The 16974-nt window shown below is 42.5% G+C and overlaps 1 protein-coding gene across 1 annotated transcript in view; it reads right to left on the reverse strand.

Annotated features, from left to right (window-relative positions):
• Nucleotides 1-522: 522 nt before the first annotated feature.
• Gata6 (GATA binding protein 6) overlaps nt 523-16974 on the reverse strand; it is a 30854-nt gene continuing 14402 nt past the window's right edge. The window contains exon 7 of the mRNA XM_076837026.2: nt 523-690. Within this exon, the coding sequence (XP_076693141.2) occupies nt 523-690 (168 nt within the window). The remainder of the gene's footprint in view (nt 691-16974) is intronic.

A 16974-nucleotide genomic window follows, 5' to 3' on the forward strand; every position in this document is an offset into this window, starting at 1 on the left:
CAAAGAGTTCCAGGAACCCACTCAGCCTCCAGGATGTGTACCAAATGGCCTCCAATGATCTTCTCCATGAACATTTGTGAAATCTGCATGTGGAACGGGTATGAATAAATTCTGGAATAACCAAAATCGATTAGAAGAAACACATTTGGGGCAATGCACGTAAAACCTTGTTTTCAAGACTCTCTGTCCATCTTCCTTAGCAGGCAAGGCCCTGGCCCAAGTCTCAGTTTTTGCAAGCTATGCAGGAGCTGACCCAAAGAAAGGCTGGCTGGAGGTGGCCCTGGCTAGATGAAGCAGTCCATATTCCTGCTGCACCAGCCCTTCCCCGGAAGAGTCGCATCTTCTATTCTTTTAGCAAGCTTCATGGGAAATATATCTCTTTCAAAACAAAGGCACAGAAATCACACATTGGAGGAATGTTCTGTCTGCATCGTTGCCACCATCTGGGCTGCTGGACAAAAATCAGACATAAGAGATGCAAGGACTTTGGTGGAGCCCTCCCTGCCTCTTGGCAGGAGGGGCTCAGGCCAGGGCCAGAGCACACCAGGAATCCTGTCGCACTGAGGATGTGACTTCGGCTGGCGAGGCCAGACTGACGCCTATGTAGAGCCCATCTTGACCTGAATACTTGAGCTCGCTGTTCTCAGGGTTGGTGCCCTCTCCTGCACCAGACATCACTGGGGCACCCGCCTGGCAAAACAGGGGGACAGAGAGAAAGAGAAATGGTCATTATGCATCACTTTGTCAGCTGGCCCAATCCTGCTAGTTCAACACAGAAAACCAATGAGCAGGGTAATTCCAGGGAGCCTGAGGCAGGAGGATCCAGGCCAGCCTCAGTAACTTGGCAAGGCCCTATCTCAAAAATAAAAAATTAAAAGGGGTAGGGATGTGGCTCAGTGGTTAAGCATCCTGGGTTCAATTTACCCCCCACAAAAAAAAAAAAAAAAAAAAAAAAAAATTGAGAGGTCATTGCAGCCAGAATAAGGGCTGTTCTCAGGAGCATCCCAGGACAAAGAAAGAAAGTCTGCCTTGCTCATCCCTACCCGGAACAAGCAGGAGCTTGTCACCATGTCACAAGATGATTCACAGTGCCATTGACCTGACCCTGGCAACTTAAGCTCTGATCCTATTCACTTTGGAGTGCTCAGTAACTAACCATTCAGCAAGGAAAAGGGGGACTGAAGGAATCCTATTTATAAACGTGCCAAACTCAAAGATCTCTGACAGTGAAACAAACCAAACCACACAGGTAAACACTGCATGGCCTAAATGATGCTCACACAATCTAATCACTTTGAAAGACAAAATGCAGAGCACTGCAGACACAGACAGACACGCACACACACACACACACACACACACACACACACACAGATTATGTCAAAGTCTAAAAAGGAAAGCTACACAGCTCAACATTCCCTGATACATGAAATTTTTGTGCACTGACTTCATGGAAATAAACCCATGCATAGACAGATTTTAATATCGACCTCATTTACCTTAAGTCTTTTTTTTTTTTTTTTTTTTTTATTGTTGGTTGTTCAAAACATTACATAGTTCTTGATATATCATATTTCACACTTTGATTCAAGTGGGTTATGAACTCCCATTTTTACTCCGTTTACAAATTGCAGAATCACATCAGTTACACTTCCATTGATTTATATATTGCCATACTAGGGTCTGTTGTATTCTGCTGCCTTTCCTATCCGTTACTACCCCCCTCCCCTCCCCTCCCCTCCCCTCTTCTCTCTCTACCCACTCTACTGCAGTTCATATCTCCCCCTTGTATTATTTTTCCCTTTCCCCTCGTTACCTCTTGTATGTAATTTTGTATAACCCTGAGGGTCTCCTTCCATTTCCATGCAATTTCCCTTCTCCCTCCCTTTCCCTCCCACCTCTCGTCCCTGTTTAATGTTAATCTTCTTCTCATGCTCTTCGTCCCTACTCTGTTCTTAGTTACTCTCCTTATATCAAAGAAGACATTTGGCATTTGTTTTTTAGGGATTGGCTGGCTTCACTCAGCATAATCTGCTCTAATGCCATCCATTTCCCTCCAAATTCTATGATTTTGTCATTTCTTAATGCAGAGTAATATTCCATTGTGTATAAATGCCACATTTTTTTTATCCATTCGTCTATTGAAGGGCATCTAGGTTGGTTCCACAGTCTTGCTATTGTGAATTGTGCTGCTATGAACATCGATGTAGCAGTGTCCCTGTAGCATGCTCTATTTAGGTCTTTAGGGAATAGACCGAGAAGGGGAATAGTTGGGTCAAATGGTGGTTCCATTCCCAACTTTCCAAGAAATCTCCATACTGCTTTCCAGATTGGCTGCACCAATTTGCAGTCCCACCAACAATGAACAAGTGTACCCTTTTCCCCACATCCTCGCCAGCACTTGTTGTTGTTTGACTTCCTAATGGCTGCCAATCTTACTGGAGTGAGATGGTATCTTAGGGTGGTTTTGATTTGCATTTCTCTGACTGCTAGGGATGGTGAGCATTTTTTCATGTACTTGTTGATTGATTGTATGTCCTCCTCTGAGAAGTGTCTGTTCATGTCTTTGGCCCATTTGTTGATTGGGTTATTTGTTATCTTGTTGTCTAATTTTTTGAGTTCTTTGTATACTCTGGATATTAGGGCTCTATCTGAAGTGTGAGGAGTAAAGATTTGTTCCCAGGATGTAGGCTCCCTATTTACCTCTCTTGTTGTTTCTTTTGCTGAGAAAAAACTTTTTAGTTTGAGTAAGTCCCATTTGTTGATTCTAGTTATTAACTGTTGTGCTATGGGTGTCCTATTGAGGAATTTGGAGCCCGACCCCACAGTATGTAGATCGTAGCCGACTTTTTCTTCTATCAGACGCCGTGTCTCTGATTTGATATCAAGCTCCTTGATCCATTTTGAGTTAACTTTAGTGCATGGCGAGAGAAAGGGATTCAGTTTCATTTTGTTGCATATGGATTTCCAGTTTTCCCAGCACCATTTGTTGAAGATGCTATCCTTCCTCCATTGCATGCTTTTAGCCCCTTTATCAAATATAAGATAGTTGTAGTTTTGTGGGTTGGTTTCTGTGTCCTCTATTCTGTACCATTGGTCCACCCGCCTGTTTTGGTACCAGTACCATGCTGTTTTTGTTACTATTGCTCTGTAGTATAGTTTGAAGTCTGGTATCGCTATACCGCCTGATTCACCCTTCCTGCTTAGCATTGTTTTTGCTATTCTGGGTCTTTTATTTTTCCATATGAATTTCATGATTACTTTCTCTATTTCTATAAGAAATGCCATTGGGATTTTGATTGGTATTGCATTAAACCTATAGAGAACTTTTGGTAATATTGTCATTTTGATGATGTTAGTTCTGCCTATCCATGAACAGGATACCTTAAGTCTTTACAAGAAGAGGCCACGTTTGCAGCAGACCACGTCGTAAAGAAAATGCTAACATCCTCTATCTGTCGTGAGTATGGCCATTATATCTTGAGGCAAAAGTTCACCTTTCCCATTTCATTCATTCCTCCCATCCAATGTCTCGAGAAGAGCCAAATATTAAACATTCCATAATTGAGTAGAATTAAACCAAAATAACTGGAATCGGTTTAGACTACAGTTTGAGAGACAGTTGCATTTGAAAGAGTTTCTCAAAAATCTAGCCATAACTATGTACTTTTTAATCACATATATTTCCCTAAGTGCTCAGAAGCTCCTAATTGCTTCCAAGTTTTTAGGGTTCCATTTCATACCTTATAGAATATTTATTAGACAAATAGAATGTTTCATTCACTTTTCAAATGTTTACAACCACTTCAGAGAAACCCAGAACACCAGACACGGGAGAGCCTTCGTGCCTAAGAAGCAAACATAGTCCTACTGGACTCCTTTTCCCAAGCAAGATCTGGTTGGCTTTATGCTTCTCACAACACCTCTATGAAACAGAGGCACAGTGTAGGAAAGAAGCCTGGCAGTTCTAGTCCCCCAACTCGCTCTATGCCCACCCAAACGTCCTCCACAGGTACCAATTGATCCTCCCCTTTCCTAGCAAAACTAGGGTTTATGAAATTAAGAACAATGGCACCCCACACCCAAACTTTCGTTTAAATAACACAAATGTAGAAACAAAAACCGAGCAAGGGCTTTGGATTCATGAAAAAAGGCTATTTTCACCAAGTTATTGAGATGTCTGAAATTTAAAAACCAAAGGATGATGAATATCATCAAAAGATTACAAAAGAATGGTTTGTTTTAAAAAGGAACTATCAAGCCAGGCACAGTGGTGCATGCCTGTAATCCCAGCAACTCGGGAGAGTGATGCAGGAGAATAGCAAGTTTGAGGTCATCCTGGGCAATTTAGAGAGACCCTGTCTCAAAATAGGAAAAAAAAAAAAGAAAAGAAAGGGCTGGGGATGTAGCTTGTCTGGAGAGCACTTTTCCTGGGTTGGTACTAGTATTATTTAAAAAAAAAAAAAAAAAAGGGCTGGGATGGGGCTCAAGCGGTAGCACACTCGCCTGGCATGCGTGCGGCCCGGGTTCGATCCTCAGCACCACATACAAACAAAGATGTTGTGTCTGCCGAAAACTAAAAAATAAATATTAAAATTCTTTAAAAAAAACTAATTACTTTAAAAAATTTTTAAAAAGGAACTATGGATTAAAAGAAAGCAAATTCCCTTATAATGATTGATGTCAGACCCAGCCTTGCATAGATCTACCTCTTCCATAAAAGCACATCTGCAGGTCTCTGTCTAAATGACTGCAAGTGCTATTTTGGAAGTAGCCCACTGAAACAGCCAGAGGTACTAAGACAGTAGAGGGCTGACTTCACCACACAGCCAGCAACCAGGAACACTGTTAGCAAAGCCCTCACTGAGAGCCCTGCACTTGAACTAGGAGCTCCTGGCTTCGTGGAGAGCCAGGACACTTCTACACTAGACAGAGCAAGACCACCCAGTAGCCTATCGTGGCCAGTAAGTCACTAAGACAAGGAAGTAGTAGCACAAAAGTCAGAAAAGGAACTGCAGAGGCTTCCTCCGTGATGGGCGAAGGCAATGAACTTGAGCTGCAAAGTCATGCCCTGGATAGGTCACCTGCTGAGTGCAGTCACCTCCTGCAGCAGCCTCCTCTATTTGGTTCCTGAGTTACCTCCCACAGGTATGACTGCAGCAATTAACTGAGCTCATGGTTGTGACATCCTCAGCAGGATGCCCTATTGTGCTGAACAAGCCAAAGAGGAGGTTAATGTGACTGGTGAGAAAAAGATTGTTCTAATAAGAGGACATGCAGGATGTGGGGCAGCGGGCACTGTTCAGCAGAGAAGCCAGCTGGAACAGAAGGGTTCAGCAAGGGCATGGAAAGTGATCAGGTGGGAGAGGTAACTGAGCAAGACTGGCATCAAGCATTCTATGCCTCAGTGCCCTCACAAAATGGAAATAAGAGGCCCTACATTATAAGGTCGTTATAAGAATGAGCTAAATACCTGACGTATAAAGCCCTTACTAACATGGGACATTATTCTTTCACCTAAGAAATTATCCCAAAAGCCACCTATTGAATTAACTACTGTTTTCTTTCTTCAGATTAAAAGTTAAACTCTATAGCAGAACCATAGTCAGACATATGGCCAATGGACAAACAAACCACAAATTATGTGAGTGATCTCTGGGGCTATAGCTAAGTGGTAGAGAGTTTTTCTAGCACGCTCAAGGCCCTGGCTTGGATGCCCAGAATTGGGGAGAAAAAATGGAAAGAGAACTTGTGTCCATGACTTGATAACCTTAAAATGATGATATAATAATATTTAAATGTGAAATATTACAAATAATATTCAAATATAATATTTAACATAATATTTAAATATAATAATATTTAAATGTGAAATATTATTGTAAGGTGAGTACCCCAGTCCCCTTGTCCATAGCTAGTGGGGCTATAGAGTCTGGTACAAGCCTTAGAGAGGGTGGCAGTCAGCAGTAGAATAGCAAGTGCCCAGGGCCATCAAGAAGTTAAACACAGCTTAACCCTGTAACTTCACTTATGGAAATCCCTTATAAGGAAATCATTTAAGAGAAAGGAAAATCTCCACAAAGGAAGCCAGCCACTGCCAGGCTTCTCCTGGTAGTGGAAACCATGGACACAATCTAATGTCTAATAACATGGAAATGATTTGGAAAAGCAGGGTACACTCTCAATGAACGATTATGCAATTATTAAAAATAAGATCATGTAACAAAATGGAAAAATCCAATCATAGAATGTTAAATGAAAAACAGCAGGATATGAATTCTTTGTCCCATGCACAAGTACTACAAGGGAATCCATGAGCAGCAGTGCTACGAGCCTGTAATCCCAGCATCTCCAGAGGCTGAGCAGCGGGAGGCACAACAACTAGGGGGCCAAATCTACGGCTTACCTTATCTTGGAAGTTTTTTCTATTGTTTTTGTTTTTGTTTTGCTTGTTTATTTGTTTGTTTGTTTTTGTACCAAGGCACTGAGCTACATCCCCAGTACTTCTGAGACAGGAGTCTCACTAGATTGCTTCAGGCTTTGCTAAATTGCTGAGGCTGGTCTCAAACTTGCGATCCTCCTGCCTCAGCCTTCTGACTTGCTGGGATTTAGGCATGCACCACTACATGCAGCTAAGACCATCCAACTTCAGGGAAGATTAAATGAAGATTAAATATGCATAAGCACTTAAGGGTCAACCCAGCCAGGACAGGGTCATAAACTAACTTGAAAAACTAGGGAGGAATCAGAGTGAGGGGACTCACAGAGGGAATGGAGTGCCAGAAGCTGCCCCAGGAACCCCTGAAATCTCTCCATGTGGGAACTGGCTAAGTATGCACATGTGAAACACACTGCAGCCAAGTCAAAACACGGAAAACACTACATCCATGCATCAGAGGAACATGGGATCAGAACTGGTCTATGTTACTGCAGCAACTCTCCTGAAGAAACCTGGCTCATTATGCTCTGCAGCCAGTACACATACACACAAACGCACATGCGTTTGTAAGAATTTCAGTTGGTCAGTGTTTTCCCACATCTAATTAAACCCTTCAAAGGACTTCAGATGGCAGACATCTCAACATAGCAAAAGCAGACACGCCACAAACCTAATCAAACCTAAACAAATGTTCCTGAACAAAAGTAGAGAAGAGCTCTTCGGAATGCCCAGCAGCTGACCCATCCTTCCTCCCGAGGCTGGGCAGGCAGCTCGGGTCAGGCAGAGGTCCCTGCTCCCTCCCGATCAAAGTGCAATATGAGGGTGGAGCAGAAATCTGTTCTGTGTTTCCATTCACAGCTTATCTGCCCTCCACCCTCCCACAGACAACTGAAAATGGAGGCACTTCCTGTTGAAAGAATGTGTTATCAGCACCAGACCCAGCCCGGGCTTAGCACTGCATGCAGGCCAGGGTAGGTGGGAGACAGGCAGCGCCACTGGGCTGGAAAAGCAGCTGGAAAACTCCCTCCCAAAGGAAGAAATGACTCCGGGGAGAAGCTGAGCTGCTATACATTGGGAAAATATGCCCCAGCCTGTGAAGCAGGCACAGTTATCTGTAGATCACCCAGATTGTCTCCTGTGAGAATAAGCCTTCACTGACTTTGGACACTTCTCTAAAAAAGCAGACTTCTGATTTGATACACATGCAGTTAAAAGTCCAAGAAAAGTTTCTGGTTGGGGCTGGGGTTGTGGCTCAGAGGTAGAGTGCTTGCCTAGCAAGAGTGAGGCCCTGGGTTCGATCCTCAGCACCACATAAATATAAAATAAAGATATTGTGTCCACCTAGAACTAAAAAATATTAAAAATAAAAATAAAAAAGTTTCTGGCTCCTGCCGGGCGCAGTGCTACGTGCCTGTAATCCCAGCGGCTCCAGAGGCTGAGGCAAGGAGGATTGTGAGTTCAAAGCCAGTCTCAGTCTCTAAATACAAAATAGGGCTGGCGATGTGGCTCAGTGGTTGAGTGCCCCTGAGTTCAATCCCCGGTACCTCCCAAAAAAATGTTTCTAACAGGCTACTCAACAATATTATTCCTCTTTCTTTTATCTCCCTGAAAGATGGACTGAAGTTCGGCCTCTGTGGGGATTCATAGAGACAGCATTGGAAAAGAAACACATCCAAGAAAAGGGAAACCAACCGTAGGCCCTCTTTTCTTTTTTTACAGGCATATCCTTTCCAGAAGGATAAAGTGGGTTCTCCGGCTTGTGTACAGGTAAGTGTGTGGTCATTCTCAGGGATAAGACCCTGATGGAGATCACACTACCTCCAGAACTCCCAGCAGGCTATGGCCACTAAACGGCCCTTCTTACACGGATCTGAGTGAGTTTGAGGTTCTAGCTCTTTCCTTGTGCTGGGAATCAAGCCCTGGGCCTTGTGCGTGCTGGGCGAAGCACCCTTCCATTGAGCTACACCCCCAGCCCACAGGTTTTTTGGTGATGAGGGGAAGCCAGTCATCCCTGCCTGCCAGACAAATCTCCTCTGCTTTTGTAACCTCTAGGTTAGACTCCTGCGGAGCTGCCTTCCTCAAAATAAAAGCTCCGTATGAATTCCAGCAGAGGGGAACACTTCCGTGGAAATCTTCACTTCCACTACAAAACTGAGGCTCACTTCAATTTGGATGGATGGGGGAAAACAGGTCCAGACACAGACGTGACAGGAAAGACACAGGAACAAGGACACGTGAAAATCGTCAATCACAACAAGACCCTCGGATTCTCCCATTACAGGAGGATTGTGAGTTGAATAAAGCAAGAGAACTTGAGCACCTTCTCTCGCCAAAGAATCTGTCACCTTTAGCTGATGATGTGACTCAGTTTTCAGCAGAACAGTTTCATGATGTTTTTGTAGTTCGGCAGATTCCTTACTGGGGATTTCTCTGGCTGCCCTTCACCCCCGGGGGCCAAGTTATATCTCTGCCACAGGATGGTGCCCCTTTTCAAGGAGGGGGGGCTCGACGCTTTACCCACAAGTCGCTCTGGGCAAAGGAACAGAGTGTTTGACCAGGCACTGTGTTTGTTGCACGCTTGTGATCCCAGTGGCTTGGGAGGCTGAGACAGGAGGATTGCAAGTTACAAGCCAGCTGCAGCAACTTAGTCTGACCCTGACACTAAATAAAATATAGTAAATAAAATATTTTTAAAAGGGTTAGGGATGTTAGGCTCCTGCCATGCTTTACAGCTGCCTTCTTCAAAAGCTGCCTATGAATTAATTGCAGCACAGAGACAAGGCTTTCATGGAAATCTTCACTTCCACTACAAAAATGAGGCTCATTTCAGTTTGGATAGAGGGAAAATAGGTCCAGTGGTTAAGCACCCCTAGGTTCCAATACCCAGTACCAAAAAAAAAAAAAAAATAGCGAGCATTAGGGGTAAAGTCGGCACTCCAAATTTACCAGTCCACTGCAATTATCAGCAAAATGCTGATGTTCAAATATAGATAGATGGCCGGGGGGGGGGGGGGGGGGGTCTGTCCCCTGGCTCAGGGCTTATCTTCTGAAATGACCAGAATGGAGTACTCTTATTCGAGTCCTCAAATGAAGTGGTCAAGAATCCTGAGACAACCTGGTGAATCTTAAGTTTTGTAACAAAGCTGGCTTTTCAGAGGATTGGCTGAGTATTTTCATCTTTCCCATCACAATGACAGAAAACACAACCATGAACCAAGGACCAAGTAGCACTCACAGAGCACTCTCTCACCACAGAAAGCATTGGGAGAGTACCAAGCATCAGAGAAATAAAAAGCTTTAAAATTCGGTTCCTTCTTAACATAGTACTCTACATCTCTAAATGTCTCCTTTAGGAAGGTAAGGATTCATTTCTAATGTCTTGGGGTGACAAAAAAAAAAGACATACAAATAAAACACATCACTATTGATTCATGATTAATTCACTATTAATTCATGATCAAATTTAAGTAGTGCTATTCTTTTTGCTCTTCAAAGAGGTCTGCAGGCACCTCCTGATTATACCACACAATACTCCTAAGGGCCAGAGAACAGGACTTACTCACCCCCACCCCACCCCACCCCCACTGCCATAGAAGAAAAACAGAGGCTTCAAAAACCCTTGGCAGTTCGCTATCATGGCATGGACCAAGCCGGAGCTATCTCCTGGCTGCCTGAATCTGTTTCCTTTCAGCAGCTAATCCACAAACCCCAGATTGAACTTCAGGCCACAGACAGGCCTCACTACAAATCGAGCAACTAAATTTATTGAGTGTTTTAAACGTAAAGTCTTTGTGTTCAATAAAAGAAAAATAAGATTCTGGAGCGTGTGGCCCGGCTCTGGTAAAACCCTATGATGCCAGCAACCCAAGCAGACAGCACACCACCAAGCCACTAGTGATCAGTGAAACCTCAGCAGTTACTCGCCTGTGGTTCTGTTTACCCCCACCACGACATGGATATCAATGCCTTGTTATTTATTTGCTCAAATGGTTCTTAAAATTCTGAGGTCAAAATAACCTTTTGGTGCTCTTTCTCAAAAATTCTGAGAACTGGGTCTTGATAAAGCCCCATATGGTAAGCAGCTAAACTAGGTGTTGTCTATTGACAACACCTGTCTTTGGAGGTGCCTTTCTAAATTATTGATGTTTCAGAGAAAATTAACAGGTAGCGCCAAACGTAAAGAGAGCTACCAGTTTGTACTTAATTCATATCCATTAGATCTTCATATTGCTAGTAACTCTTTTGGCAGACACCCATGAAATGCATAATAAATTACTTTGGTTCCAGTAAGGGAATTCATTTTCTTCGAAGATTCATTTAGCAATAACATTTCAGAGCATCCTAAGCCAGATTTCTTAAATTTGGTCATGTTTTCCCGTAACATTATTTCATGTTTTGTGACAATTTTGTATATTTTTACAGAGGCAGGGGGAAACTGCAAAAAAAATAAAATAAAAATAAAAATTCTATAATTTGCCAAGAAAAGAATATCAGAGATGAGGCCAAATGAAAAGGCAAATAACTTCTGCCTACACTTACTCCTTACCTAGTACTCTGACTTCCAAATTGTAATAATGAGTCACTTATTAAATAAACCATAGTTCTGTGTTACATCTGGGGAGCATATATATTATAATACAAGCTAAAGAGCAATATAGTTCTACTGTTTCCTAACATATAGACCAAGCCATTAGCTATTAATATGGTACAATGTATTACTACTTCTTATCATTCTCCTTAGTACATGTACGTACGTACACACACACACACACATACACACATACGTCCAAAAAAAAGCCTTGAGATCAAAATGAAAGTATGCAAAGTCTGCATGCTGAAACATTCCTTGCTAGGGTGACGTGTGACTTTCACGTGAAGGCCAAAGTGTTCAAACAGGAATGTGAGTTTTTAGAAGGGGCTGTGAATGGAGAGAGAAAGGGAGCCTGGCACACGAGGAGCATGAAGATAAAATGCCAAAAAAATATTTATGTTCATGGCTTGTAGCATGTGGCAAGTGGGATATTAATAACTGTGATGACTGGTCAACTCCCTGGGAAGGGTAACAGCCCTGGACGGGGACTGGGAGGCAGGAGACGTCGGTTCCAGTCCCGGCTTCAACACGGGCTTGTTTTGTGACCTTATGGAGTCACTCGGGATCCTGGTTTATAAATGAGGCAATAATAATACCTAACCGCAACTCTTTCTCAGACCCTTGTCAGAGATTAATGATTTTTTAACTCTCTTTTTTTTTACTATTATTATTCATTTAGAAAAGAGTGTTTTGGACCATAAAATTCTGGAAAGGGTGGCGGGAGTTAGGGATACTTGCCTATTATGGAATACTTGTTTAATGAGTCCACAAAAACTGAAGGCAATTCAAACATTCTGAAAAGTTACACAACTTAGCCTAAATTACAAAACTTATGTCTAAATTTAAATCACACCACTAGGAGGATGTCATTATTGCAATCTTGTATTTTAAAAGAACCTTGTTATAACCATATCAGGTACATCAACAACAGAATTTTTACCATTTAATAATACTAATAATTTTACTAAAATAATAAACAGCAGTTTTTCACCTATCATCTACCTGTCATATTCTTAGTCCTACACTACATTTTATTTCTAAGTATAATATTGATAAGAAAATTTGTATTAAGGGCTTTACATACTTGGTCACTGTTTTCCCATCTGCTTTAGTGGGAGGATATTTGATCCTGAAGTTAGTAATCAAAATTAGTCAAATTTTTTTTTTTTAAGAAAACATTATTTCTTCTCTCTAAAGATTTCAAAGAGATGCACTAAGATCACAGTAATCTCTATGTTCTAGTGGGAACAATGCTAACTCTGCATCAGTCTGACCTGGGTCCAAATGGAAGCCTTGTCTTCTCTTAATTTGACACAGTCCTTGGGCCTGATCAGTACCTTACTCAGGAGAAAGGTTAAAAGAGAAAAACGCACTTGGCACATAAAAGGTACTTGATAGAAACTAGTTTCCCACCTCCCTACTATCTTATAAGTGAGTCGATGATAAAAGACTAATCCAGGAGTGGTTGGCTCCTCCAAAGAGTTTTGCAGAATATTCAAATGAAGAGTGAAACAGAACCATCTTAGTGGCACACACCTGTAATCCCAGGATTCCGGAGACTGAAGGCAGGAAATTCAAAGCCCGCCCCAGCAATTTAGCAAAGCCCTAGGCAACTTAGCAAGACCCTGTCTCTAAATAAAAAAAAAAAAAAGGGGGGGGTTAGGGATATGGCTCAGTGGTTAAGCACCCCTGAGTTCAATTCCCAGTATCAATTAAATAACAACCAAAAAAAAAAGAGTAAAGCAGGGCTGGGGAGTAGTTCAGTGTGAAAGCCCTTGCCTAGCATGTGTGAGGGCCTGGATTCAATGCCCAGCACTGCAAAAGAACAAAGAGTAAAGCAGTGATTTTCCGCCCCAGCCCAGGAAAAGCAACTCACACTATCAGTGCAACCTAAGTCCTTTCTGAATTTACCTTTCAGCTCTTTAACGGTCTTTATCTTGTGACCAACCGTAATGCCATGGTAAATCTAGGAATATCCCAAAGCTTAAGAAAGAAAGTGAAATAAAAATTTGCCAAGAAAAAAAAAAAACTTCCTGATTTTGATTACTAATTGAATGCATTTTTTAAATTTATTTTTTAGTTATAGTTGGACATAATACCTCATTTTATTTTTATGTGGTGCTGAAGATCGAACCCAGGGCATCGCATGTGCTAGGCGAGCACTCTGCCACTGAGCCACAATCCCAGCCCAAATTTAACGCATTTTTTCAGGAAGAAATGAATAGTAAGCTATAGGACCAAAGTGGGTATTTTCTAATTTCCTTCTTGGGATGCAAATGTTCATACAGAAAATAAAATCTAAAAAGCAATTTTCCTAATTAGCCTACAAAGTGCCTAAGCTTTCTTCAGAAGACCTTATAAAGCACCTGTAATCCCAACTGTTAACAACAAAAAACACAAAAGTGAGGAAACCTATTTCTTCTCACCAACACACCAGGCCTTATGTTTCCAGTAGAAGAAGTGACCCAGGCAGCCACCCAAGCCATTCTGCCCATGGAGAGAAAAATTTCTGCGTGAGGTCAGTGCATATAATCGACACTGGGGAAACATTTTTCTCCACTGACATGAAAAGAAAAACCTTCTTTGTGAAAGGAACAAGCAGGCGCTTACTAAGTCAATTATCAAAACACTCTCAATTAAGCCAGGCACAGTGGCACACACCTGTAATCCCAGTAACTCAGGAGGCTGAGGCTAGTTCAAGGCTAGCCCCAGCAATTTAGTGAAACCCTGTCTCAAAAAATAAAAAGGGATATAGCTCAGTGGTAGAGAGCCCCTGGGTACAATTAAGAATGTTTTTTCATTGTTGAATTCCAACAGACATAAAAAGCATTAATCACCAAAGCTGGGGTTAAGTCCATCAACTTGAAATGAGCAGAGTCTGAGTCCTGCTTTCAGGAGACTTGAATGGAATTGAAATATTGTCATATATCTTCTTTCCACCTGTTTCACTGAACAGACTCATGTCCCGCCTTTGGCTTCCTACACCCTGCATTCCAGCCACCCTGAACCTACACCCTTTAGTACCATGGATTCCTACACCTACTGTGCTGCACACTCTATCCCCACTTTTCCCTGAACAAGTCCCACCCAATTAGTTCAGATACCTTCTACTCCTGTTAAGGTATTTCCACCTCTGTAGTCAAGGGCCAGAGATGTGGCTCAGAGGTAGAGCACTTGCCTAACATACATGAGGCCCTAGGTTCAATCCCAGCACTGGTTGGGGAACAGTCTACAACCAGAATTCACTGCCTCCTCCAGTATTTCAGCAGATCCAAATCTGACCAGCAGTGATATCTATCTACACCTGCCCCCACCTATGACCAATCCCAGGCATGGGACCTATGGGACCTGTTTCCTCGTTTGTAGACAATGCCTCCCAGCCAGGGGCACACTTATAATCCTAACCACTCCAGAGGCTGAGGCGGGAGGGTCACAAAGCCAGTCTCAGCAATTTGGCAAAGCCCTGAACAAGTTAGTGAGATCCTGTCTCAAAATAAAATATTAAAAAGAGGATTAGGGATGTGGCTCAGTGGCTGAGTGCCCCTAGGTCCAATTCCTAGTATCCCTCTCCCCACCCAAAAAAAAACTGCTTTCCATAGAGTAATGCTTAACAACTACAAGCAAAGGCTAGTCACATATTTTTCATCTCCAAATTTATTTCAGTATTACACATTATGATGACTTCAATTATATATGCAGTTTTAACATCAACCTAAGAAGGTTTTATTTTTTTAAATAATTATTTATATAAACTATTTTTAGGCAAAGTATGTTCAGTGACTACCTATTCTCTGTTATTAAGTCTTAGTGATAAATCCCTAAATTACTCTCTCCTATCCCAAAGGAAATAAAGAAAGACATTTTTAATCTACAAAATCTGGGGAGTGCCAAGTGCTGTAGTATACTCCTGTAAATCCTAACTACTTGGGAGAATCCTAACTACTAAGGCAGAAGGATCACAAGTTAGAGGCCAGGCTTAGTAACTTAGAGACATCCTGTCTCAAAATTCAGGAAAAAAAAAAAAAAGAGGGCTGGGGATGTTGTAAAATGCCTCAGGATTCATTACTCAGTACCTCAAGAAAACGGGATGGGGGGAGACTTAGCTATAAAGTGTACATAAAATATCCTACAGTTTTAGAGTTTTAAGCCATAGATGGATGAGAAAACTTACGGCATGCTTATTAAATGAGAATGGCTAACATAGAATACATTACCAAGTTTTTCTCCTAAATAACAATAATCAAAAAAAGGGAACTCAAAATACTTTAATATCCTTATATTCCATAGTGAATAAATGCCATAGGAAATCTGATGTCTATTTATGTCAATTAATTATGTTTTTCAGTAAATCCATAACAATATGAAAATTTTAGCCAGAAAGAAAAGGCTAGATTTTTTTTTCACAAAATTAACCAGCCATCTATCAAAAATTAAGTTTAATACATGTAAGGAACAAAAACAGCAATATTTTAATACCAGACTACCTGGCAGTAAGTCTTCCTGATCTCAAGCAGAAAATAAATTGCTGTCTCTCTACCTCGAACGCATACACACCTCACACACACAGCAACAACAAGAAACTGAGAAAATGTGACCAGGTCATCAACCAAGTGACTTATCAGAAGGAATGTCTCCTTTTCTCCCAAGCAGAGGTCTGTTGAAGCACAAATCAGCAGCAAGTACATAAAGCCAAGACCCAAAAATTAGTCAAAGAAATAGTGTCAGAGATGGGCAAAAATTATTTCTAGGACACTTCAATGTTTACCTGCCCTGTGCTAGGAATCCTGCCCACACCTCCATTCCTGCTTCTCTCAATGCCAACTGCTCATGGCAACAGACAATTAGAAGAGTCTCCCTCCAGGACACTCAGCTGCTGGGGCCCCTTTTACCTGGACCAACAGAACCCACAAACCTGTGCCTACATGTTAAATGGCCCACAAGCAAGAAGCCTGCTGAGAATGCCAACTAGGGTTCTCCTGCAACTTGTTTCTCAAAGTGGGGATTTACGTGAACACAGGGTTTGACATGGGCCTCTGGAACCATTTTCTTCAACTTCCTTACAGTAACTCACAGTCACTTAGGAAAGGCAGTTGTATTGCCATGTACATTCTTCAGTGGTGAGATGCGTGGTCCCTGGTCCCCATCTTCTACTGACCGTGTGCCTTAGATTGTCCTTTGTTGGCAGCCTGGTAGACCCATAAAACTGGGGCATCGGCACTACTATTTCTACCACATCAGTCACACAGAGCACCGAAAGTCAGTGGGATGGATCCAGTGTTTAAACCCTAAGCCAATGAAGGCGCTGTATGATGCACTCACTTTCTAAACCCCAGATTCAACCTTGCTGTGGGGTTCTGTGATTTTCCTTACCTATAGTGTTTTACACAATTATAGGTGACCAGTCAAACCCAGTTGCCCTTCGACATCAGATACAGGCGCACGCAGGCATTCTGGCAAAACCACTCCACCCGCTGCAATTATTTGTAGAGGGGGACAGAGTTTCCAAATGAAATCAGTAGATGGGCATCTGCCAAATAGGCCTGGTCCTGCCCCCCGCCCCCCAACAGCCAAGTCAGGTAATAACCTGGAGTCATCCACAATAAAACAACACCATCAGAGGAAAACCTGCAAGCCCGGGTGTCAGCCCTGTGCCCTCTGAATGAGGAGAAGAGAAGTCCAGGGGCATGGGCAGGTGGGAGGGCAACCCCACCCCTACCCTGGGAAATGCTCCCAGGAAATTCTACAGCCCAGCTTCATCTTCAGGCACTGCCCCCCAGCCTGCAGCCTACACCAGCCACTGCTAGCTTCCAGGGTCCCGTGGAGGCTGCCTGGGCTGTGGGAGGAATGAAGATTACAGTAAAAGACCTTGTGTGAAACTACTCTCAAAACTCCCCCAACCTGAAAAATCCAATTGCTTTGCCTCCTGGTCTCTAGTGAGGAGTTA

This window comes from Callospermophilus lateralis, chromosome 17 (assembly GCF_048772815.1).
Source record: "Callospermophilus lateralis isolate mCalLat2 chromosome 17, mCalLat2.hap1, whole genome shotgun sequence".
Lineage (NCBI taxonomy): Eukaryota > Metazoa > Chordata > Mammalia > Rodentia > Sciuridae > Callospermophilus > Callospermophilus lateralis.